General features: G+C 36.5%; 1 protein-coding gene and 1 long non-coding RNA gene across 6 annotated transcripts; one reads left to right on the top strand and one right to left on the bottom strand.

Moving 5' to 3' along the window:
- Positions 1-2,150: 2,150 nt before the first annotated feature.
- Positions 2,151-4,178, bottom strand: LOC129787203 (uncharacterized). Its single transcript, XR_008750196.1, has 2 exons — positions 3,081-4,178; positions 2,151-3,018 (listed from the first exon to the last, which is right to left on the bottom strand). It is a non-coding gene; the product is annotated as an uncharacterized LOC129787203 (long non-coding RNA).
- Positions 4,179-11,207: 7,029 nt separating this feature from the next.
- LOC129787179 (sex determination protein fruitless) lies at positions 11,208-23,925 on the top strand. 5 transcript variants are annotated; one of them, XM_055822552.1, is made up of 4 exons: positions 11,208-11,438; positions 12,723-13,552; positions 17,350-18,369; positions 19,207-23,925. In XM_055822552.1, the coding sequence occupies exons 3-4, from the start codon at positions 17,401-17,403 to the stop codon at positions 20,227-20,229; spliced, it is 1,992 nt and encodes a 663-aa protein (XP_055678527.1). In that variant the 5' UTR covers positions 11,208-11,438; positions 12,723-13,552; positions 17,350-17,400; the 3' UTR covers positions 20,230-23,925. The 5 variants fall into 5 exon arrangements, with proteins under 5 accessions (XP_055678527.1, XP_055678555.1, XP_055678547.1 ...); XM_055822580.1 differs by having other exon boundaries at positions 12,681-13,552; XM_055822572.1 differs by having other exon boundaries at positions 11,208-11,461.
- Positions 23,926-24,180: the final 255 nt, after the last annotated feature.

Below are 24,180 nucleotides of genomic sequence, written 5' to 3'. Positions count from 1 at the left end.
TTTAGATCTTGACTGAAAGAACGATTTGACAATTCCTTACAATAGTTTGACGTTTCTGTTCTAAAAATTGACAATTCTTTTTTAAAACGTTTAAGAATTTCTTTTCTTATTCTCAAATTTTTAATGTAGTTTTTAGAATGAAAATAATTTGTTTGACCTCTAAAGAAAAGCTCGAGATCCCTGTCACTGTGACGAGAACTTAAAATGAATAAACTCCTTTTAATATTTAATCTCACTTTGGTACGAAAACATAACATTCTGGAGCAAAAAAGTAGTTTTTACTGCATAGAAAATTTTTATTTACTGATCAAATTTATTTTTACTGTTTATCAAAGAATTTAATATCTCTGAATTATCGGAAAGGAATAAATTAAATAAAATTAATCTAACTCTGACTCTGTACATAAAATGCCTCCACAACACATAGAAAGTTCTAACACTATAAATCTAAACCTTCAAGCTCTTGAGTAAAATTTACAAAAAAGCAAAAATGATTGACTCAATAAAAAAATTTATATTCTTCAATTTAATTCTGTTGTGCGAGCATATTTCCCCGAAAAAGCACTCTTCTTCTGAATGAGTGGGCATACATACATACATAATATGAGAAGGGGTTTTGCTGCGTGGATGCAGATAGAGAGAAACTCGAGAATTTATTGATGCAGGCTTCCAAAGCCACACACGTTCATCAAAATGGAGCCTCAAGATGGGACATGGAGTGGTCAGACCCGAAAAAAAGCCTCCAAATGAAAGCAAAACAAACACACCGCACGTCTTTCTTCCAACACTTGAATATTCGTGGCGATGCAAAAATTCAATTGTTGGGCATCGTGAATGACACACAGACGTGGAAAATTGTTCTGTATTCTGAAGAAAAACTCTGGGTTTCATTTTTTTTTCTGTATACATAAATATATGCTACGCACATATTTGGGGGGACGGGGTTTTGGGAGAAGTCATCGCGAGGAGAATGGCGTTGAATTTAGAGTTGCGGGTTGTGTTTCACTTTGTAAACTCTTCCCGAACACGCACAAAAAGCCGCATGGGATGGCGAACAGGAAGTCAATTGTTTTCATTAACGCACTCGGCAGTGCATGCACTTCGCCACACCAAACCGTGCGAGCTCCCAAAGAGAAGCCATGGAAGGAAAAAAGGGTGAGGAGTGCGAGAGGTTTCTTTTTTTTGAAATTGAAGAACAAGAAGAAGTTGGAAAAAAACGTGATTCTCCCTTCTCAGCCATTTTCCACCGTATATACAAAAATTCGTGCCAGTTGCTCTTGCGATGCGGCGAAGATGCGCTCAGAAGCGTCTGCCGGATGATTGAAAAAACAAACAAATCCGCGGCGTCAGCGAGAGAGAGCGAGATGTGCCTTTTTGAACGGAAGACCGGTCGCGGCCCACAAAAAGCCATTCTCGCGCGCCCACCCTCCAAAAATCTCTGTTGTGTGCACAATTTTTAATGAATTCAACTCAATTCACAAGTTTTCTTTTACGATGCTTTAATAGCTGAGAAAATGAACCACTCGTCTGGAGAATTTTTATTTCCACTCACAAAACCCTCGTGACCACCATTCTTGTCTCACTGAGCACAGACGAAAAGGGCCTGCGTTGAGAGTCCCAAATATTTTATTTTTCACATATAATGTGGAGGAAACATGCGAATCACGCCGCCAACATTTTTTACTTCTCCCTTTCATGGGGAATATTTCAATGAAGTCGCCGAAGGGACAAACTGCCCATAAATAATCGCCATAAAAGATATGGAAGATTTCTTCTTATTTTTTTTTAACAGAAATGGTCGTTTTTTAGAGCAGAATCTGTTGCCGAAATTGGCAGTTTAAAAGAATATTTAAGGGCAAATAACTTTTGAATTATTCTGCGCTCTAAGGATTGAATTGTAAGAGGGACAGACCCTAAATTTTTGTTGGAAATAAATAATAATAATAATTATGAAACTTTTAAGATTAGAGATTTGTCCATAAAGTAAATTTTCTGAATAAAGGGCCTTATTCAGCGACCAAAAAACCATTAAAATTCGCTTGAAATCTTGAAATTTCAGTACAAAATTCCAAGATTTCAAGGGTTTCTTGGTCGCTGAATCAGGCCCAAAATTGCAATAAAAAAGACAACAAAAACTGAAAGAAAATCTATGCAAAAACGACTTTATTTAAACCAATTTACAGCCCCTAAAATCACTCTCTTCGCTGTAAACTTTTAAGTCCTCCGCGAAGATGGTGAGAAAGGGAATAAAATGCATCAATTAGTGAATGTTTGTAGCACAAAAAGGGCCAAAAGTTTTGTGTGTTGCAAAGATCGTCTTGGCAAGATATCATTTTCACTTGCCCTTTCCATCCCTTATTTGTCCTTTGGCAAACAAGAACGCTACGAACGTCCCACATTTATATTTCTTTGCCCTTCTTCTCCTCAAGATAAATGGTATGGGTTTTTCAATCGCAAAAGAAATCACATTTTATACCGTTTTTTTTCTTGCCCTTTTCTTAAAGTTTTATAAGAAAATTGACCATCCATCTTCGAGGGGTCAGCACAAAAAAATCGCTTAAGAAAACATCGAACACTTTCGTATATTTTTTTTTGTATTTTTTAGATTAAAAAATAGAGAATCTCTCGTGAATCTGAGAGTCAATCAAATGGGGGATGGGTCGGTTGTGCAACATTTAGGTGAAGGTAAAAAAAAAAGTAAAGAAAGACCCTGAGAGGAAGAAATATGAAAATGCGATCTTCACCGCCCCGGATCGCTAAATAAACTTCTCCCAAAGGAGACTTGTGAATTGTAGCCATGTGGAGAGGGATGCCTTTTCTTGTGGCAAAACTTGCATTTATCATGATGTCCGTTTGGGACATAATTCAGAAGACGGTGCACATTCGTGGCAATGGGAAGTCAGGTATAAAAATTCAGGGTCTGTATATAAAAAACGCGCGCAGTGCAAATCTCCCGTCGAAATCAAAAATTCCAGCACAAAATCAACCTCTGATCCTTTGTATTTTTCTCTGGGATCCCTGGGAAAAATAATGGAGAATATAAGATTTTTTTTCAACCACTTCTCAACTTTGATAGCGACCTCTCTCCATTGTCCATTTGCAGACAAAATAGCGCTCTGGCAAAGGAAGGTGTGCGCGATGAATCGAAAATGTTGTTCGCAATGATCCGATCTTGGTGGCATTAAATCACAATCGCAGGCAATTTTTTACACCCGCACCCACGGGGACAAAAGGTACCGTCCTCCGTGTATAAGACGATTGGGCGGTGGGAATATTTTTATAGGGGCCAATTTCTCTTCCTTTTCGCATTTCTGACTTCTTTTCTTGTTGACACTAAAGGTGAGAAAGTCACACATTTTTTTTTCTCTAAAAAAAACAGAAACACGCGTGGGAGAGTTTGGGGTCCTTTTGATTCATACATAGCGTAATTTTTGATTCTTGGTTCCTGAATGTTGATATTGAAAAATTATATTGTGCTGCTTGGGTAACATTAAGGATTTTTTGCAAAATACTCCTTTTCTTAATTTTTTTCAACTTTTCAACAAATATTCTTATTAGTTAGACAATTCTAGGATTTTTTCTTAAAGAAAAAGTCATGTAAACTGTAAAAGTTTTCTCAAAAGAAGTCGTTTTATGCATAGAGTCCTTAATCTTACCCAACTAGCACAATCACTCATTTTTTCTTTTTTTAAAAAATCTCCTTTTTTCTCAATAAATAAGAATTTCAACGGTTAAAAAACTCCCTAAACATGATAAACAAACACCCCTAATATGAAACCAAGAATCAATATCGTGCAGAGCAGATGAAGCCAACTGCAGCAAATGCACTCGAAAAAGGATCTATTTTTGGGTTATCATTATAGTGGAGTCAACTAATCTGGTGAACTTCTCCATGCCTGCACTTGAATCTTGCGTCTGGTTATGGTAAATCGCGGTTATTAATAGCACTGGTACATCCAAACAGAGATCACTGTAAATCCAATCAAAATCCATGTTGGAAGTGATTTGCATCACATTTATTTGGCTGCCCGTTGACCGTCTCCGGGAGATTGTGGGATGTGGACTTAGCGCGCAATTTGCAATGTAACAAATTTGTTATTCACACCAAGAGATGCAAATAAGATGGAGGAAGTAGGAGCAAATATTTGACCATGACTGGTCACCGTGGGATCCGCGAATCGAATGAGAAGACTTTATATTTTGGACGGTCTCTGTGGGATCAGTGCGAGAGTCGCGAAATGGTGGTGGTGAGGTGAAATAGCGCCATATCGCGAATTCTCTCTCACCAAGCTTGCCAATTCTTTCTCGCGGATCGGTTGCCCACTGCTTGGCGCAAGAATTTGCAAATTTTTGCGAATTTTCCCCAAGAAATGCGTCATTTTTCCCCGGTTTCGGGATGAAGGATCAATGGGAGGGGTTGAAATGATGATTGGTGGTGCTCAATTCACCCTTTTGCGCAGAAACTACTGGCAAAATTACCACGTTGTCATGGGAGTTAACCCTTCACAACAGAAAAGTTTCTTCCTTTGTACCACCAAGAGGGACTGGGACGAACAGAGTTTCGCTAAAAAAGTGCGTATTTAATCCCATCCCCACCCCTCATCTCTTTTTCGCACACTCTTTACGCAATACACACTCGCGAATTTAACCCAAGAGCGAGATAGCTTCACTGTACAGACCCAGGAAGCAGCAGGCACGCAGGCATTGTGCGAGGGGGATGACCACTGGAGACTGGGGTAGGTCATGGCCCCAAGCTCCTGCCCCAGAAAGAGATAACTCCTTGAAAAATTGCGCAGGTCGTGGTTAGTTAGGCTGTCTCACCCGGCAAAATGTCGCGAAAAAACAGATTGTCTCTGTATTTGTCGATCAGCTCACGCACTCGCGAATTCCGCGCGGTGCTATCGCGGAACTTTTGCAAATGTGCGTAATGCGAATCTGACTGGCGCTCCGGGGTACGCGTGTGTGCGTAATTTATAGTTTGGAAATTGCCAAGTGGTCGCACACAGTGCCAATCGCACGCACATTACGCAATGTCTTGCTATTTGGGTGATGGTCAAGGTTACGCGATTTTGCACGCGTATATTCTCGGATTCTATATATTTCTCTCCTTAATTTTCGCGCACAAACAACGCTGTGGTGCTTTTTTTTCTTCATCATCAAAGCCAACAATTCGCCATCTTCCACGCACATACAGACGCACCTTCCAACGATCATTGTGGCAAATTATTTCATTTTTCTGCTGAATTTCGCACGACCAAGTGGGCAAAAAAAACAGGCACCACTGAGGCGTTCTCAGTGAGCTCACCGCAGAATTTTTCATGACCACACCAAGATAATTCCGGCTCTCACGGTTTGTCTACTTTTTTTTTTGAGCACGTGTTGAAAAAAACTCAAAAGAAAACCACATTTTCCTTTTGAAAAATTATTTAATTTCATTATTTTCCTCAATTTTGCATGGGAAGCTACTTATGGCGCAAAGAATGTGCAAATGGCGTCAGAAGACGCAAACCAAATCGAACTTGATGACCTTGCTGAGGCATTGCTGAAAGTCCCAAAATGCCCACGCCTGAGGGCTAAATGCAAGAAAACACCGCAAGACGCGAAAATAATGTACGTATGACGTCTAGTTTTGAAGTACATAGGCCCTGAGGCTATTTTTTCGAAGACCACTCACTGTGGGGTGTGAAAAATCCGCATTGTGACTTTTGGCGAGGAAAACCAGAAATTTATCAGAAAGGTAAAAACCACTTGAAGATGCAAAACCCATATGAAACGACTATCGCGCAAAGTCGCTACAAATTATCACTCTTGGCTATATTTTTTTGTATTTTGTAAAACTCCAATAGAGTTGTTTAAGAAGTTCTCAACGTTTTCTTTCTTTAAGAAAAAAAATAATTGTAAATTCTTTAAAATGTTTTATTTAACAAATTCGTTAAAAAATCAAGTTAAATAATTTCCTGGATGCATTCATGTGAAAAGAACGGAAAAGAACATTCATATTGACTCTTCTTCGTTCTTCAGTTAAGACCACCGAGATGGTATCAGGTGACAACAAGTCAAATGAGACGTCTCGCGACCTCACAGAAGTTCTTTTCTTTTCGAAATTCAATCCTTTACCTCCACCTGAAAGAAAAACCAACCCCATTTATTGAACTACGCAAGAAAGAAGCAACTTTCGGGTACTTTTACTTTCACATGAAGCCAACCTTGTGCCCTCTCCAACAAAGTGTTGGTGCTAAGTCCATCCAAATGGTTGGGAAAATGTGCAAACAGACCAAAAGTGACAGAGAAATGGCCGATAATTTATGGAAAGTCCAATCAAGTTGAGTACACAGGGCATTCAATCATCCCACCCACTAGAACGTCACGAATTTGCCTCAATAAAATAATCATGAGGCACAAACAATGGCAAAAAAGCACACAAGAATCAATTCTAATTACTATCACTCAAACACAGACCTGCGATTGGGGTAAAAGTGGGGAGAGCCTCTTGTCCATTTAATCAAATCATTTGGGGGTGGTGCGGGTGGGTTAAAATGCCATCCTATGGTGCGCCCTTTGCCCAAATTTATCCAAAAAAAGAAAACTTCTCAGAAGGACACTGATAGGTCAACTCAATTGACCTCACAGAAATTTCAATGAATTGGTGGGAGAAATGTTTCAGTTCGAAAGAGCTCTGCTTGATAAAATTGTTTTTTTTTTTAATTTATGATTTTCTTTGAAAAACTTTTTTTTCGTGTTCAATTTTGGATTAGGAATTTTGCAAATTAATTTTAATTTCGCTTCAGTGGAAAAATCAATATTTAGATAATTAAAAATCAAAGGAGTTTATTCATTTTAAAAGCTGTTTTGATATCATTGTTGAAGATACAACACAGTCACGAAAAATTTCATTAGGGATCGCAAACTTCAGGAAGATGTAATAAAAAGTATATTAACCACGCCCATATTTTATGTACATATATTCTTATAAGTAGTTCTTTTTAGAAAGAAGCATATGCTCAAACGCTTCAGAATAATTTAGGTAGCTTATGTACGCTTCTTAGCAAACCTCTCTATTTTTCCAACTGATTTCTCTAAAAAAAAACATTTAATTTAATCTAAATAATATTTTGTAAACATTTTTCATCTCATCCCCGAATAAGGCATGAAAGCAACAAAATGAATAAACACCTTTTCAAGCTTATAAAAAGCACACGATTTACAATTAATTTGCATTTGATTTTCATAGATGTTGGTGAATATTTGACGAACTTTATTCATAAAGCTCTCTGCGTGTTAACACCCCTTGGAATGGATTTGGCATGAAATTGAGCAAATTCTAAAAGCCAAACCACGAAAGCCAGCCACCCCCTTTCTCAACCCCAAGAATGGCACCACCTCCTGGGGGAAATATGAAAGAATTCAAAGGTATTTCGTGCGAATTTTCCAACAGTGTGTCGTAAATCATATTCAGGTGGGCGTGCGATAATTTATTCTCCCCTTCTTGAATCTGCACAAATTTGCCACAAACATGGTTGAGGAGATTGAGGGTGGTGGAATCACGCGAAAACCACTGATTATTTTTCTTTTTCTACGGAGGCCCTTCAATATGCGTTCATTTTATAAAAATACATTTTTTTGGGGCTATATAAGTCACTCTCCGCAGAGTAATTCATTGCTTTCTCCACATTGTCCTCGCACTTTGCCCACCCCCACTCCACGCAATTTCGTGGTATGAGGGGTATGGGTGGACATGACCAAATGGGGGAGGATGAGGCGATAGGGAATATACATTGCGGGGTTGTTTGGCATTTGGAGGCCGACCAATTTTCTCGCGCGCGTATTTTGTGCGGGGGTTCTGATTAATTTTTCATGTGCCATCAATTACATATTCCCGAAATTGCTCTACTCCGCATTGTCCGGCATTACAATATTTTCGTGCGATGCCCACACCACCATCACCCCCTTTAGGAAATTGTGTGTCCATCGAAGAGGTAAAAAAAAATAACCACCCCTTATCTATTCACGAACTGAAGCTCCACAAGCGCCGAAAATTTCTTCAATCATCACGCAATATCAGAATTTGGAAGTGGTTCACCCATTATGTCCATCGCACACACACGATTTGAATTTAATATTCGACATTCCCTCCATTTTCACCCCTTTGCATTCATCGGGGGGATGGGGGCATCACGTGTGCAGAGTATATCGTGATTGTGTGCACCAATTTTCGGGGCTATCCTGGGGGAAGAGGAGTGAGCCCCGTGGACTGTGTGTGGTATTATCAGTATAATGGTCACGCTCCCCAAACTTCTGCCAATCGACCTTTTTCACCGCTCAAGATCGCAGTGGTTGATTTTTGCCAAAAACGGAAGTGATTCTTACCCACAGAATGTTTCTTCCTTCTCCAAGGGCTCACGCAAAAAAAGCCACACAAATAACTTGCCAAGATAAGGAAGTTTTTTCTGTGTCCATCAGCTATAATTTCTGGGGTTTTGCAAAGTGAGGGAATTTTTCTGCCTGCGGTGGACACCTAATTCTCACCGCCCATGTGGGGCACAAATGAAATTTCATCAAATGATTGTGAAATATTCATGCGAATGGGGGAGGTTTAGTCTTTCCAGCACCCCCACACACATGTCACCCCCCAATTCAATTGGGCCACCATTCTGTCATACATTATTCGTGAATTCCACCATAAGTAACAATCTCACGCATTTTGACCAATTTCGCCCATCAATGTCTTTTTTTTACGAGGTGGGGGAGAGATATATTGGGAAAATTTCCAAGGAAAAACACCCCCTGCGCATATGTAGGCCGGAAAGCCAAAAAAGTGGGATGGGCGTTGATTTTCTGTAAAAGCAAATGACTTTGGTGGAAGTTTTCTTTTTCAAATAAAAAATAAGGACAGAAGTATATTATATTTTGTATGAAATTAACTACCATCAAATGGGGTAAATTTGGGTCATTTTACATTTTCTTTAACGCTGAAGAAAAAAAAAGAAATTTGTATAAATGAATCTTTATCAAAGATTGAAAAGAAAATTCATTAAAAAAAATTAAAAGAAAGACCCCTATTCACCCCAATAATGATCTTTTGCAAGAACTTAACGTTCTTTTAGGGATTGAAAGATACATACCTTTTTGAATAAAACACAAAAAGCACAAACTCTCACCTGAATGAAATTTTATCAGCGATAAGAACGGAAATGTGACTCACTGATGCACATGGAGAGTGGAAAAAATTCCAGAAAATCTAAAAATAGCGAAAAAATTGTGTTTATGTGGCGTACTGAAGTACAATTACAAGGTTGCCAGTTTGAAGTGAACGGACAGGTTAATCCTTTTGTTATTTTAATTAAAAAATAAATTACAAAAATAATACTTTTTAAAAGTTTATCTTTTAAAGAATTTACCAAAGATTTTTTCTTCCAAGAGTTTCAAAAGAATATGATGCAAAAGAAGCATTGGGGGAGACAACATTGCTCACAATCAGCAAAATGAGCAAAATGTTAAATTTTGATAAGGAAACTCTGTGCGTAGCTGGAGTGGAAAATGCGACCATGCAAGTGAAATGCGTTGCGCGTGGCCGAAAATATTCATTTCGCCAGATAACGCACAAAATTCGTGCAAGAGCACAAAATTAATGACATGGCCGGTCACTGCACTTTAGTGTAAACATTTTTTCGATAAAAATAGTTCTTCTTCCGAGAGTCATGATGCGCGGGGAATTTGCCAAAGAAGAAGAGCTCGAAAGGTCTTCGCAGGAAGTCGATGATGCAATAAAAAGAATAATATTCCGCCCAAAACATATTGCGAAGGAAGGTATAATTTCTGCAGAAGCATGAAAACCCCTTTTGGTGATGCGGCAAACATGGCAAAAATCTCTGAACCCTTTTTCCCGTTGCGCAAAAAGACACCCTCACTCTCCTGTCCCCTGCGTGCATCCCTCAAATTACGGTGCCCTTTTGTTACTGAATGGCAAAAAAAAGAAGAAAAAATCCTCATTGGGCTGCCCCTACCTGCATGCCTTGAGACGTTTTGTTAGCACAAAAGCGGGAAGTTTTCTTTTGTGCAGCAACATGCATAAAATTTGCAACGAGTCCCTCTTCTTTCCTTTTTTACAACCACGATTATTGCTGTGACGATGAGGGTGCCGTTTTTGTGGCATACAATGGGGGCGGAGGTAGGAGGGTATTTTATTGTTTAATTGTGCAAAAAAAATGTGCCAAAGGATTGCGCAAAAGGGTTCATTTCACCCTCTCGCATTTTCAAGAAAGTCCCTTTGTCACCCTTCGGGGCATGAATTGCCAACGAAGGAATTTCTCATGTGCTGCAATTTGACAAGGGAAGGACTTTCTAAATGCATTTTCAGAGAAATGATAAAATTTTGCAGTTTATGTGAGTTTTTTTTTTTCAAACATTTCGCATGAAATAATTTTAACCGGAGGAAATGAAAGAGTTAAAATTTTTCTGCAGAAACGAATAGTGGATATTTTTGACCTTTGTAAGAAGGTTGGCGAATGTCCTTTGAACCTTTGAATTTAAGAGAGAAAATGTCTTTTCTTTAACTCTTTTAAACAATTTTCTTCAAGAACTTAAAGAAACAATACATAAATAAATAAATAAAGTTCAGAAGCAAATCTGCTCTTTAATAAAATTACTCCTCTCTACACTATTATAGAAATGTCGAGAAATTAATTTATCATCTAACTGATGAAGAGGCTTCGTAGTTACCAGGCGCCTCCATCTTTAATATGCAATTAGAAATTTTCTCAAAATATAAAAATAGAGAAGAGATTTTTCCACCGTTTTGCTTTCAAGGTTGATAACGAATGCTAAGTCTGCAATGGCCGCACAAAAGAAAATTGAATTTAAATAATAAAAAAAATTCACCTGCTTTTTGAAAATTTTCTTCTGCGATCTTCAACCCGTTGGGCATCGCACGTAATTTTCCCCTCATTACCAACCCCTGACGCGTGGTGGCTATCCTACCCCTTTCATAATCCATCTAGCTGCATATGTATGTGTAGGGTGGAAAATCGCCACGAGAGCGCCAATTGCAATTTATCGCGTGTGTGAAAGAGATGAGCGATTTGTTGGGGAAAAATCCTTGCGGCTTTTCCCCCAAACGCGAGGGAATTACAACTTCTTTTTTTTGTCTAGTTGGTAAAAAGCACGCCACAAGTCTCAATTGGCATTAGTTGACCACAGTGTGCCCGCGAGACATTTTCTCTGTGTGGCGGCTCTTGAGGAAAAATAGAGAGGCAAAGAAAAACCCCATCATATTTCGAGATTATTTTGTGAGGTTTTTCTGCGAGGGAGATAAAAAGTCGAGACGGAGTTGTGGAAAAAAGACGACGAAGAAGAAGAATAAAAAAAAACACGCGACGAAAGATCGGGAGACGAAAATCGCCGCCCAGTTCGGGTTTCGTTCAACAATATCATCACAAAAAGTGCGTGCATTGCGTATAGGGAGGTGGGGCGCGGGGAAGGAGTGACTTTTTGGTGGTATAGAATGAAAATTTTTCATATTAGTACAAAATCCAATTTGACGAATTTCGGTGTGATGTTTTGCCATGGTTCCAGCCATCCCGAGAGAATTTTATATATATTTACTGTGTGGTGTGGTGGAGATAGATTTTGAGGAGAATTTTTTGGGTGACTCTCCGGGAACATATGTGTGTGTTATATTAAATTTCTTTTTCGGGTTCATTCTTCAAGGGGGGTTTTGCGCTCCCTCCATCTACCCATCATATGCATCTATCTGTCCCTCTTCACGCAATTCTTTTTCTCCTAAGCGCTATCACACGCACACGCACGCACCGCAAAATCGGTCTCTCTGCCATTCCACTGCGTTCACACACCTCACGCACTTCTCCCTTCGCACGTTTGATGCGATCTTCCATTGCACCTTCGTACGACCGCCGCATGGGGCGCGAGTGAGATGGTGCGACTACGCGACAGTGGTACGCATAGGCGAAAAAAAGGCATACGCGGTGCGTGTGTGCGTGGTGTGTTGGGTTTTTATTTTGGGTGTTGAGTCTCCGTAGCTAGTGTAGATTTGTGCGTTGCCCAAAAATTTCATGATATTCCTCCGCACCAGTGGAGAAGCTCGGAGTTTGCCACTTGAGCCCTAGCTCAGTCTCATATGGCATTTTGCTGAGTACGGTCCAGAATTTTTGTACCCGGTGTGCCCACGTGTGCAATGTTCTCATATATTACCCAACTTGCACCCTTAATATGGATAATCTCAGTGTAAGCAGTTGCCGTGCTATGTGGCCCCATCAGTGATCGGAGTCTTGCCCTCCCGGACACCAAACCGTTCCCGCTGAAGAATTTTCATTACAAACACACTCTTCGGCTGTTTTTTTTTTCTTTTTTTTCGTGGTGCTTCTTTTTGGGGGGAATTTGCGAATCGTTTCCTGCTTCGGCAATTTCGCTCTCGCAAACATATATACGCATTTAATATATATATAGTAGGCTCCTCTACGCACTTCTTTGGATCCCCCATCACAGAGTACATAATTCTCTGTATTGGAATCGAATTGGAAAATAAAGCACCGAGTTGGCAAAATTTTTAATTTTTTTGAAAATAAAAAAAAAATTCAACCACCCAAAAGGCGCCTTTTCGAATTTTCCTCAATCGAGAAAAAAAAGAACTTTTGAAGAAAAAATTAACCATTCAAAAAAATAAGTGTGTGAGACGTGACAATGTGTTTGTGTTTCTCTTTGACCAGAACGACAAACCGACTAGCCAGTAGAAATGAATTAATAATTCACAAACAGACATAGAGAGAAGTTTGAAAAAAAAAATTCGGCAAAGTGAAGAAATTGCGCAAAAAAAACGTTTCAAATAAATCACAAAAGTGCCTAAACTCAGAACAAACTAAAAAGAAATCTAACATTAAAAAAGAAACTTTGGCAAAACAATGTGAAGACGCCAAAAAGTGATATGATTAAGGCAAAAATTAAAGACTAATGCGGACAAACCAAGTGCATAGAAAAATTTAGAAAACAAAATTTGAGGAAAAAAAATAAAAATCGAGAAAAAAATCAGCCAAATTGGCGAAAATTAATTTAAAAGTGAACTAACAAACAATCCAAGCCCCACACAGCTAAAAAAAAACAACCTGAGAATTCAATTTTTGGACATTTTTGGTTATATTTTTTGGTTGACTTTTTTAGACTCTCCTTTGCACAAATTTTTCGGCCTCAGCTGTGTGTGTGGTTACCTATTCAAAATTTTTTTCGTTTAAAATCCAAAATTTTTCCTACTCTACAAAAATCAAAATTCAAAATTTTTCCCACTTCGTCCTCTATAAAAAAAATCCTCTATCCCCAAAAAAACACTAACAACGCAAAATTGTGACAAAAATTAAGCTCAATTAAAAATTTTAATAAAAACGTGAAATTCTTTTAAAAATCGTGATTTTGTGAAAATTTTCAAGAAGAAAATCTTGAAAAGAAAAATTCAACTCTTGTTGGAAAATCTGGATGAGAAAAGGACGAATTTGCATCTGCGTCGTCTTTTTGCATCATCTTCGGAGCACCAATTAACTTTGGAAATGTAAGTGGGGTACCTACCTTTGCTTTTTATTAACATATGCCTTTTAAGCACAAGGAGGGTGGATTTTAAACTCAAAATATATAATATTCATTTTGCTCTCAATTTCTTCTCAATTCTCCCCCAATTCTTCGCATAAAAACGATCCCTTGAACTTGTAAAGGAGTTTTTGCATTGCAACAAATAATAATAAGTTTATTTTCGGCTACACACAATTCTCGAGTCAATCACCCTCGAGGAGGAGTTTAAAATGCCATTTGAGAGCCCTCCCTTTCTCAAAAGGAAGAAAACCGAAAAAAAGATCCCTCCGCAGCACTGCAAGGGCGTAAGTGAAGAAAATACAAATGAAGAGGGATTTCTCAAGCAAAAGTGATAGTCTTTTCTCCGCCGTACGAGGTCTTTGCACCCCCATATATTAGTTGAAAATGAATCGACAGGAAGTTTGTTCTTTTTAGCCGCGTTCCCCCTTTTCTGCATTTTCAACAAAACCCAACAATGCACCGCTGAAAATGAGAAGAGAAATATTGACTGAAAAAAAGCGAGAATGTTTGTGGAAATAATCAAAAACGTGGCAAATATTCATCGAAGCGTGTAGCAAAAATTATAGATTGTTGTTTTTTTTTGGGAGTATAAGGGGCGCGTACTATGGTGGTCATATGGGATTCCCACGCACTGTTTTTCTCAGTGTGCAGAAAAAAAGGACACAAACTGAGGGAAATTAGCAGAAGTGGTGGCTTTTTAATTGCCACCACCACAACCACCCCTTTAGAATTTCACGTGCGAGTGAAGAGTTAATTTTGCAGAAATCCTCAATGGCTCACAATGGGGCGCGAAAAATAAGCGAGAAGTCTTTTAAAATTAATGGAAGTACAGTGATGGTCGCGAATATGAAAGCATTGCAATAATTTGGATTAGGAAAAGAATGATTATACATGAAAATATTAATCTGTGAGCTGTTTATTTACTGTAATATTTATTTATTAAGTTTATATTAAAAAAAAAAGAGCCAAACTTTAATCAAATTGAAGAAAATTATCAATTTTATGCATTAAATGGGATAAAACCGATTAATTTTCGATAATATCTTTTAAACCCAGATATGTCTAGCAGTTTTTGCGAAGTCTTTAAACTTATAAGTTTAAAATTGTCTACAAAAATTAATTCTTGATCAATATTTTTAAAATTTTGCCCAATAATCTGTAAAACTCTTTTTTTAATCGAATCTTTTTAATATTTGCGAAAAAAATCTTTTTATGCACTTTAAGTCAACAAATAATATTTCCGAGTGTGCTAAATGTCGTCAAAGGGGTAAAAATGAGTTATTGAAATAGTTTTTTAAACAAATATTATTTAAATTTAAAGAATTTTTGACTGTTTTTCTTGTGACCACACTCTAAAATTTAATTAAATTAAACTACATTGCTATTTCCATGTCCACCACTGTATTTCAACAAATTGTCGAATTATTATTACGCCATTTGCATGGAATATCGTGAGAATTGCATTAACAAAACTTTTCATGCGATGATCCCTTTTTCTCAGCCCATGAACGACAAATATTCTAAAAGTCTGTGTACAAAAATGCAGAGCAAATTTTATTTTTAGAGACCAACAGAGGGGCTTTTCCCAACCAATCCGCTCGTGTTTTGGTCCCCTTGGTGAATTTTTCACTAAAAGATGTGGATTTTCTGTGAAAAACCCCCGGCAAATTCGAGACCCTCCGTGGCATCACTTCTCAAATTCTCACAGCCATTTTATAACTTTTTTTTTCGTCCTTTTCCATGCTACAATTTTTGCTAAAATTTGATGCCTTTTTGCCCATTTGAGAAATGATCCCACATGTGGTTCCTTTTTTTTCCTTCTAAAAGAAGGATAAAAAAAAGGACATGGAGCAAAAAAAAGGCACAAGCGAGTCCTTTCAAGCGGAAGGATGGTTTTGCATTTGCATATGGCATTGATGTGCATTTTTTGCTTCCATCCCTCCTGCATGATTTTTGACAAAATGCAAATATACATTATCCCTTTCACTTTTCCTTTGCACGGATGGTGGGAAAACAAGCCGCCTAAAGGGACAACCTTTTGCGCTTCCTGGTTCCCACATTAATATCCATCTCACTAAAGGGTCCTCGATAAATTTGCATCAAACATCTATTTTGCATATCAATCGGGGTCCGGGAATGCAAATTCATTGTCATTGTGGATCATAGGAAAGGATTCTCCGCAGGATGAGTGCAATCCTGCGTATGGGAAAGTTGTGACCTCTGCTTGGTAATTTGCATTAATTTTTGCAACATCACATTGAGAATTGTGCGTACAATGGGACCCATGTTGCCCGTGTTTTATGCTCGTTTCATGCTCGTTTTATGCTCGCTTCGTGCACACATTCATCACTTTTGATGGGCTCCTCTCAATGAAGTAAAGGTCATGGTCTTGAATGAAATCTCTAGGGGCTTCTTTGTATGTTCTTCATTTAACTCTTTTGTACCTTAAATAAAATTCAATTTATTTTCCTAAATCCAGTTCAATTGAAAAAAAAAATCTTTTTGCGATTTAGCAATTTATGCTGTGAAGAACCCTTCATCGATTCATATGCAAAAACATATGCAAAAACATATGCAATTTTATGCTTTCAAAGTAAATAGCATAATTAAGTAGATAATTTTTGTTTGATAGTTGCAGTAACTTCAATAAAATATAGATAAACTTTGTGGAATTAAAAATAAACTGAATCAAGGAATTCTAGGAAAATATTAAAATGTTTTCAGGGTTTCAGGCTCTTTTTATAGGAGAGAGGGTATCAAGATTGTACAAATAGCCAGTAAAAAAAATAAGAAAAACGATTATTATTATTTTAGAAAAAATAAAAAAAAAATTAATTTTTTATAGAAAAATTGTCATATTAAAAAAATCTTTAGTCACAAATTTTACCACAATTATGTATTTTTCTTTGGACATTAATAAGTGAAATTTAATCTAATCTAATCTAGAAAATATTCTTAATTCTCTATTAGTACAAAAGAAAATTAAAATGTTTCATTAATTAATTTATTTCATTGGTAATTGATGAATTCAGCCTATTTCCTTAATAACTTTTACTTTTTACACCACCTTACACCCCCCCCAATCAATACATTCTGATAAAAATTATAATAGTCAAATAAATTTCTTATACTTCTCATAAAAATAAATTTTAGAGCATTTTAGAATTTATAATTCTTCTAATCTATCCACAATTAAAAGTAAACCACCTGTAGATAATTAAATAAAATTTCTCTCTACCTTTGGAGGTCAATATCGTGTGAAAATTTAAGGAAATGGCATACAATAAAATCGTTGACGTAATTGTTCTACGGATTACAATTAAATTCAATGACATTCCTAGAATACAGATTGAGATAAAAATATAAAGGCGTAATCATTTAATCGTTTTCGTCACTACTTTTATGAACAACTTAATTCACATAAATTAATTTAAATAAAAAGGTGCGATACAACTTAGCACCTGTTGTATGGCGCACATTCGCAAAATTTAACTTAATGGTAATCTGTGTTTTTTGCAATGGATTCCGATTTAAAATCTTCAGTAAAACTTTATTTTTATCGTCTGCGTACGCTCTTCTTATGGTCTTAAACATTTCGCCAGCTAAAAAATTAAGATGATGGCGTAAAAAGATTAACGTAAGCTTTTCGTACATGCCCCCTTCATTGGGTTTGGAGGCAACAAAAAAATTAGCAATAAAGCCAACATTAAATGCTAAATTAAATTCTGAAATTCCATTCGTTCTGGACCTACTTTTCAGTTGCCTTTGAGGAAGCCCAACGTGAAGGTGGAAAATTGTTAAAAAGCAAAGATGGGTAGCAGCGAGGGACAGACGTACTGCCTACGATGGAACAACCACAAGTCCAATCTCGTGGAGATTTTGGATGTGCTGGTGAAGATGGAGAACTACGTGGATTGCACACTCTATGTGGATGGGAATGTTCAGTTTAAGGCACACAGGGTGGTGCTGGCCGCCAATTCGCCCTACTTCCAGGCAATCCTGCAAGCAGTGCCCAATGATCACTGCAGCATCCTGTGCCCGGGAGTTAGTTCAGTGGAGATGCGGACTCTCCTTGAGTACATGTACTCTGGTGAAGTGAATGTGGCTCAATCGGAGATTCCGCGAATTATGAAAATTGCCGAGCAGCTGGAGATTAAGGGACTCTTCGACATGGCGGACATGAAGTACAAGATGGAGAAGTTTAAATTCGAAGAGCCTCAACAGTTTTTTGGGACCTTCCATCAGAGCAAACGCCCCACATCGGCGGATCCGTACACAGGCTCATCCGGTGGCAATGGGGGCCCAAGTAGCTCCAAGGCGAATCACCTGCAATTCCCACACCACCAATCATCACCAGTGATCTCAACATCCACCAATGTTTCATCAGCACAGAGCAGCAGCTCATCACCGCCCTACAACTACAAATCCCCCTACACGAGCCTCTACCCCCGAAGCCCTGGCCCATCCACAGGACCTGATCGTGGGCCACAGTGGCCACCACTCAGTGCCTCCCTACCTACGCAACATCTCCAAACAGCCGCAGCAGCCATGCTAAGTTCAGTTTATGAATCCGGATCAGATATGAACCCACTGAAGCGCAAGAAGATCTCCTCCATATCCAGCATGCTCATGTCCAGAGACACCCCCATCCTACGGAATGTTCTAGCACAACCCAATGCAGCCGACTCTTCGCAACCCATGCCACTTGTCTGCCAGCCCGGTGACCCAAGTGATCGTCAGTCCACGCAGTCCAACGGCAGTACTGACTACTCCTCCAAGGTGAGTTCACAAAAAAGAATAAAAAGATAAATTCGCAGCACATCTGTGCAAAAATATAAATGAGAATGTTTTCGAGACTCATTTCCTGCTGCTTCCTCTTGCTTTTTTCTTTCCCGAGCGGGGAGGGAGATCGATGCGAAATTCGCGAGAATTTGCGAACTTTATTCCAATAAGTTTATTGCTTCGTTTTTTTACAGAACTTTACAGCATCTCATGAATTAAATTTTTATTTTATTACATCGAAGGGGAATTATTTATTTTAATTTTCTTTGTACATATTTCTGCAAAAAAAAAACACTGTGCAACAATTTTTCGGTTGATTAAAATTTGAAATTAATTTTTTTGTCTATTTTTTTTCTTTTAATTTTAAGATTTTTTTTATTCTAAATATTTAAATCAACGCTGATATTAAATTTTACTTTAAAGAGATGAATAATAACAAAAAAAGAAACGTAAGATGAATAAATAATCTGCAATAAAAAATTAATTAAAAAAATAACACGAACTAATAATAATTTTCTAATACTAAAAGTCCTTTTTAAAAAAAAAGTGAAATCACATTATTGCATTCTCAATGCAAAAAAACTTCATTATTTCTACATTTCCAAGCTATTAAAAATAGTTTTTAATAGATTATAAAAGATTTATAAATAAAATACATTTTTTGCTGCCCAGTTTAAAATTTTCACATCAATTAATTAATGAAAATGCGAAATTTGGTTTTTGTCTCGTTTTTTTTATTTAATACTTCGTTTAATTTAAAAGAAAAAACTTATTATAATAATTTAAAATCTCGATCTTAATGATTAATTAATCCATTAAATTTTAATTTCGCAGAATGTTAAAAATGAGGAACCCCACTCGCCGTTTACGGATAAATCCTTCGAAGACGACACCATGGAATCGCCACAGAACTTTTCTGGTGACTCCCGGATTGCGCCGTATGTGCCACAGCAGCAGAAGCCCGAATGGAAGCGCTACAAACAGTACACACGGAATGACATCCTCTCGGCCATTGATTGTGTCCGCAATGGGATGAGCGCACTGCAGGCTTCGCGGAAGTTTGGGGTGCCATCGCGAACGCTGTACGACAAAGTGAAGAAGTTGGGAATCACCACGGGCCGCCCAATGAATAGGACGATGAAGAGAAGCCCCAGCAATGGAAGTAGCCCAGCTGCCTTCCCTTATGGGATCAGTGGCACCACAACTCCGTACTCCCATCACTCTGGTGGTGGGCAGGATGGAGTTTCGTTGGCACATCAAGGTCTCGGCGATGATAGGGATCGCGATCAGGCGCACCATCTCCCACCGACGATTCCCCATCCAGCTGCTGCTCTCCTGGATGCCACCTTCCTGCAGCAGGCTCTCGAAGCTCGTGGGGGTGATATAGCAGGACGTGAAGCGCTCCATGCGATGGCTTTTGCAGCAGCAGCTCATGCTGCCGTCAATGGGATCTCTACCAGCCCTGGAACACATGGTACAGCCCGTTCTCCCAGTCCCAGTCACTTCATAAAGTACATGCGACGCTCGAGGACACCACCAGATAACGACAGGGATAATCACCATGGTCCAGAGGAGGACTATCGTGCTGAAGATTTGTCCATGGTGAAGAAGGAGATGATTTCACCATCGGGAGCATCAACACCCATCCCACCAGGACCTTCGCATCACTCTCCGATGTCTCGTGATGCCTCCCCAGCGCCACATCCTTCACCCCCGCACTCCCCACCAGGACCACCGGCACCCAGCCAGGGGGTCATTGTGCCACCACTCACAAAGGTCTCCCCATCGCTCAAAGACCCCTTCCTGGAGGAACGCCAACGAGAGGCATCCCCCATGAATGATGATCCCCACGACTAGGCAGCGCTTCTCCGGCAATACGAGATCTTCAGGATGGCTCTGGGAATTGCTCTCGACACGAGGTTTGGAAGCATGCTCAATCTTTTGAATTTCCCGCCACACAAAGTTGAAATGAAAGAGAAATGAGAGAAAGTTCTGAGATTCATAAGGAAAAGCTCAAAGTCTTAATTTCTCAAGGAGCTTCCTCGTGATCATCGTCTATTGCCGCATGCTCAAAGCATAGTTGTGGATTAAGTGAAACTGAGTTGCTCAAAGTTGCTCAATCATTTTCGAACCCATGTACAAGAATTATTTTAAAAAAATGCTTCAAATCCGACTGATGAATTTGTGCAATAACAACAAACAAAAATGAAAAAAACTTTTGCCCATTTAAAAAAAAACGAAAACTCCTCAAAGGCTCAAAAGAAATGTGAAAAAAAAACTTGAAAAAAATTGGAAAAACGAAAAATTGATAAGCAAAAAAAATGAGCAAGCAAACCGCACGTACTTTTATATTAAAAATATTTTTTTTTCTATTTTATTTTAATGTAAATAATTTATGGCTATTTTTTCAAAAACAAAAAAATTCTTCTTTCCTTTAGCAAAAAAAATCCTCGGCCTTTTTTTCCTAATAACTATCCTTCCTTATCCCTTGTTCTCTTAATTCATAGTGATTTTTTCTTTATAATGCCTTTCGCAAGAAAAGAATATTAATGTTGTGCATCGTTTAGTGAGTAAAAAAAAAGTAATTTTAATTAAAAATTGACTGTAGATCGTAAAAAAAGAAATGTCGCATGTTCGACACTCTGTGTAAATTTTAAATCAAATCTGTCCTACCACCGAGTGCCTATTTAGAAGAAAATATAGTTAAAAGATGATTCTTTAGACAAGAGAGAGACACTATATTGAATGTTTTTCAACATTTTATGATTTTTTTTTACAATAAAAAAAAAACTATCGCATAGTTAATCACCGCCATTTAAGTAATTTCTCTAGCACTAAGTCGTTTCTTTTTAATGAAAAAAAATGTAGAAAAAACACAATCATAACAATTAAGACAATTGAACGTATTAGGGTTAATTCGTTAAAGATGGAAGAAGGCAAAACAAATAGCAACAATGAGGATTGTTTAGCTGGTTTTTATGAGCAGTTTTTAAATTAAAAATTGACAAAATTTTATTTTAATTTTTTTTATATTGTTCTATTTGTGTTGAGGGCTGAGGAAGATTATAAACATCTCCGAAACGTCGCTTCATTTTTTAATAGAGAAATTTTTTTAAAAAACCAACGTTTTTTTCAACTACATTTTCTATTTGTTTTAAAATTAATAGACAGGTTCCAAATTTTAATTTCAAGAATCTAAAAATTTACAAAATACAATAAAAAACAAGAAAGGTTTGAAATATTTTAGGTATTTTCGAAATATATTGAGAATCCAAAAAAATAAATTAAGAAATTATTTTTAAATCATTTTTCTTTAATTGTAAAACATTAAAAAGAAAACATAATAAATCAGCAAAAGCAATCCTCAACTGAATTTTCAAATAAATCATCACCAACGACAAGAGTTGCAGAAGAACAAGGAAAAAGCATTAAAAAAAATAAAGAAAAATTCTATTATTGATATTTGAATTAAAATAAATATATATTTTTAACGAATGTGTAACTAATAAAAGAAGAAAATAAAAAAAAAACCAACAAAAGACTGATTGATGGTATAAAAGTTATAATTTGTGGAAGAAGATTTAGTGGAGGAAAATGTGTACTGTAGCCATTCTTAAATGTATTTAAAGTGAAGATTAGTTGGTTAAATCCTCAATTATTATGCAATGCTGAGGAGGAAGTAATGATGAACTATTTTTAATGAAAAGAAAAATAGATGAGAAAGAAGTAATTTAATGATGAAAATCTAGATGAGACTGATTGATTGAATTTCTGTAGTTCACAATTTGACATATCTGCACAATATTTTGCAAATTTCTTGAGTATAAATTAAATAAAATATTAAATGTTCATCAACCACGTGAGTGTAAAAGTTCTTTTTGGGGATGCAAAAAAATGTTTAGGAAAGTTTGGAGCGGTTTTATGCTCGAGAGAAAACGAGTTTTCTTCTTATTTTTCCTTTATTTATTTAAAAACTTTTTGCAATAAAGTTTCTAAATAAAAATTCCGAAATTATAGAGTTAGCTCATGCTGGAGGAAATGTAATATCTTTATTAAATTTCTAGAAAAGAATATTTTGCAAAAAATTAATTTACTATAAATGGAAATAAATTGAAAATAAATTATTAAAAAAAAGCTGGGGCGATGCAATATTCTGCTATTGCTCCTCAAAAGTTTCATGAAAAAAATAGAAGAAGAAAAATTTAGAGAAGAGGGGACATATTGAAGAAATTAGCTTTAATAAAGGGTTAGGTTTAGAAGTGATTTGGCATGGAAAGAAAATATTCTTGGCAAAAAAATAAATAAATAAAAAATATAATAAAATTAGGATTCATTGATATAGTTTTTTCGGTTCTTAGAAGATAATTTTTTGGCATTTATCACATTATGTAAAATTAATAAATTTTCATTAAAACAATCTCAGAAAAATAATCAGCAAAAGAAAAACAAGAATTAGTAAGAAGATAAACAGAAATCTTGTGCAAAACTTTTTTTTCTTTATTAAAAACAACGCAGAGCATACAGAAAATAGAGGAAAAACATTTTTTTAATTTCCTGTGATCTTTTTAATAGACTGATAAATAATAAATAAAAAATAGAGAAACCTAAATAAACTTATAGTTGTATAGATTTTTTTTAAACTAAACTGAAATATTATTAATTTGTTAATTTGTTTTTCTCTCCCGTTAGACTGATTTTGTGTTTTGTAATTTTTTCGGGGTAAGTTTTCTTTTTTTTTCTTTTAAAAAGAATGCAGAGAAAATTCATTTTATTTCCCTCTGCAATACTCACTGATTTTTCACGAGAAAGCAGCCAAGAAAAAAAGCATCACACGCATCTTGAATTTTTGGACAAGATTTTGTAAATAAAAAAAGGAACTTTTTAAGGATTTTATGCAAAAAAAAATCCTCTTGAGAAAAAAATAAATGTTTTATTTGTGTAAGTTTTCTCTTCGAGTTTTATTAAAGAAATAAAAAAATTGAGAAAGACGTAAGTAAGGAAAAAAAGATGAGAAAATGTTGAAAATTTTTAGATAAAAAAGACTGCATTTGAAATATTTCTCAAAAGTGGCTTTGAAGAGATCATTCTTGAATGTTTGCAAAAATATTATTAATAAAATTTAAAAGATTAAAGAGAGTGAAAACTTTTTATCAAACAATTCCACCCAGTTTTGTGCCTTCTTTTGCCATAAAAAAATGAGCGTGTTTTTGAGACGTCTTTTCAGGAAGAGATGAAATCACACACCCCCATTCCAAAAAAAAATGTATTTCGAATAGACGTGACAAGGGCCACCCACACAAGAGCGCCCCACAAACTGCAAGCAAAAAAAATTAAGATTTTATCACACAAAAAAATGTATTTTCAGAGAAAGAAAAATTAATAAAGATAAAAGAATGAAATCATTGAAGATTTATGAGCAAAAATATGAATTAAAATGAATGTTTCGTTGTTTGCAATATGTATACATTCTTTTTCGGATGACGATATAAATGTAATATTAGATTAACTTTTACTATACGTATGGAACTATTGTAGAAAAGTATGAAATATAGATATTTACAAATTACATTATATTTTTCTATTTTTAGCGTCCTTTGAAAAAAATTTTCCCCGGAATTTGCCTATCCTCAATTTTTGCCTCAAGCGATGTTTTTGTAAGTTTCTCCGCTACTCAGAAAGAAGAAATTTTATTTTCATAATTTAATTTTTATTTATGTCGATTTTTCTTTTATCACAAATTAAACTTGAAAGCTCAAAAAGTACATAGCAAAGCAAAAAAGCTTATTTTTTTCGAGACAAATTGGAATT

The sequence above is a fragment of the Lutzomyia longipalpis genome, chromosome 1 (assembly GCF_024334085.1).
Source record: "Lutzomyia longipalpis isolate SR_M1_2022 chromosome 1, ASM2433408v1".
NCBI lineage: Eukaryota > Metazoa > Arthropoda > Insecta > Diptera > Psychodidae > Lutzomyia > Lutzomyia longipalpis.
The sequence above is the reverse complement of the archived record's forward strand: the minus strand, read 5'-3'. Positions and strand labels throughout refer to the sequence as shown.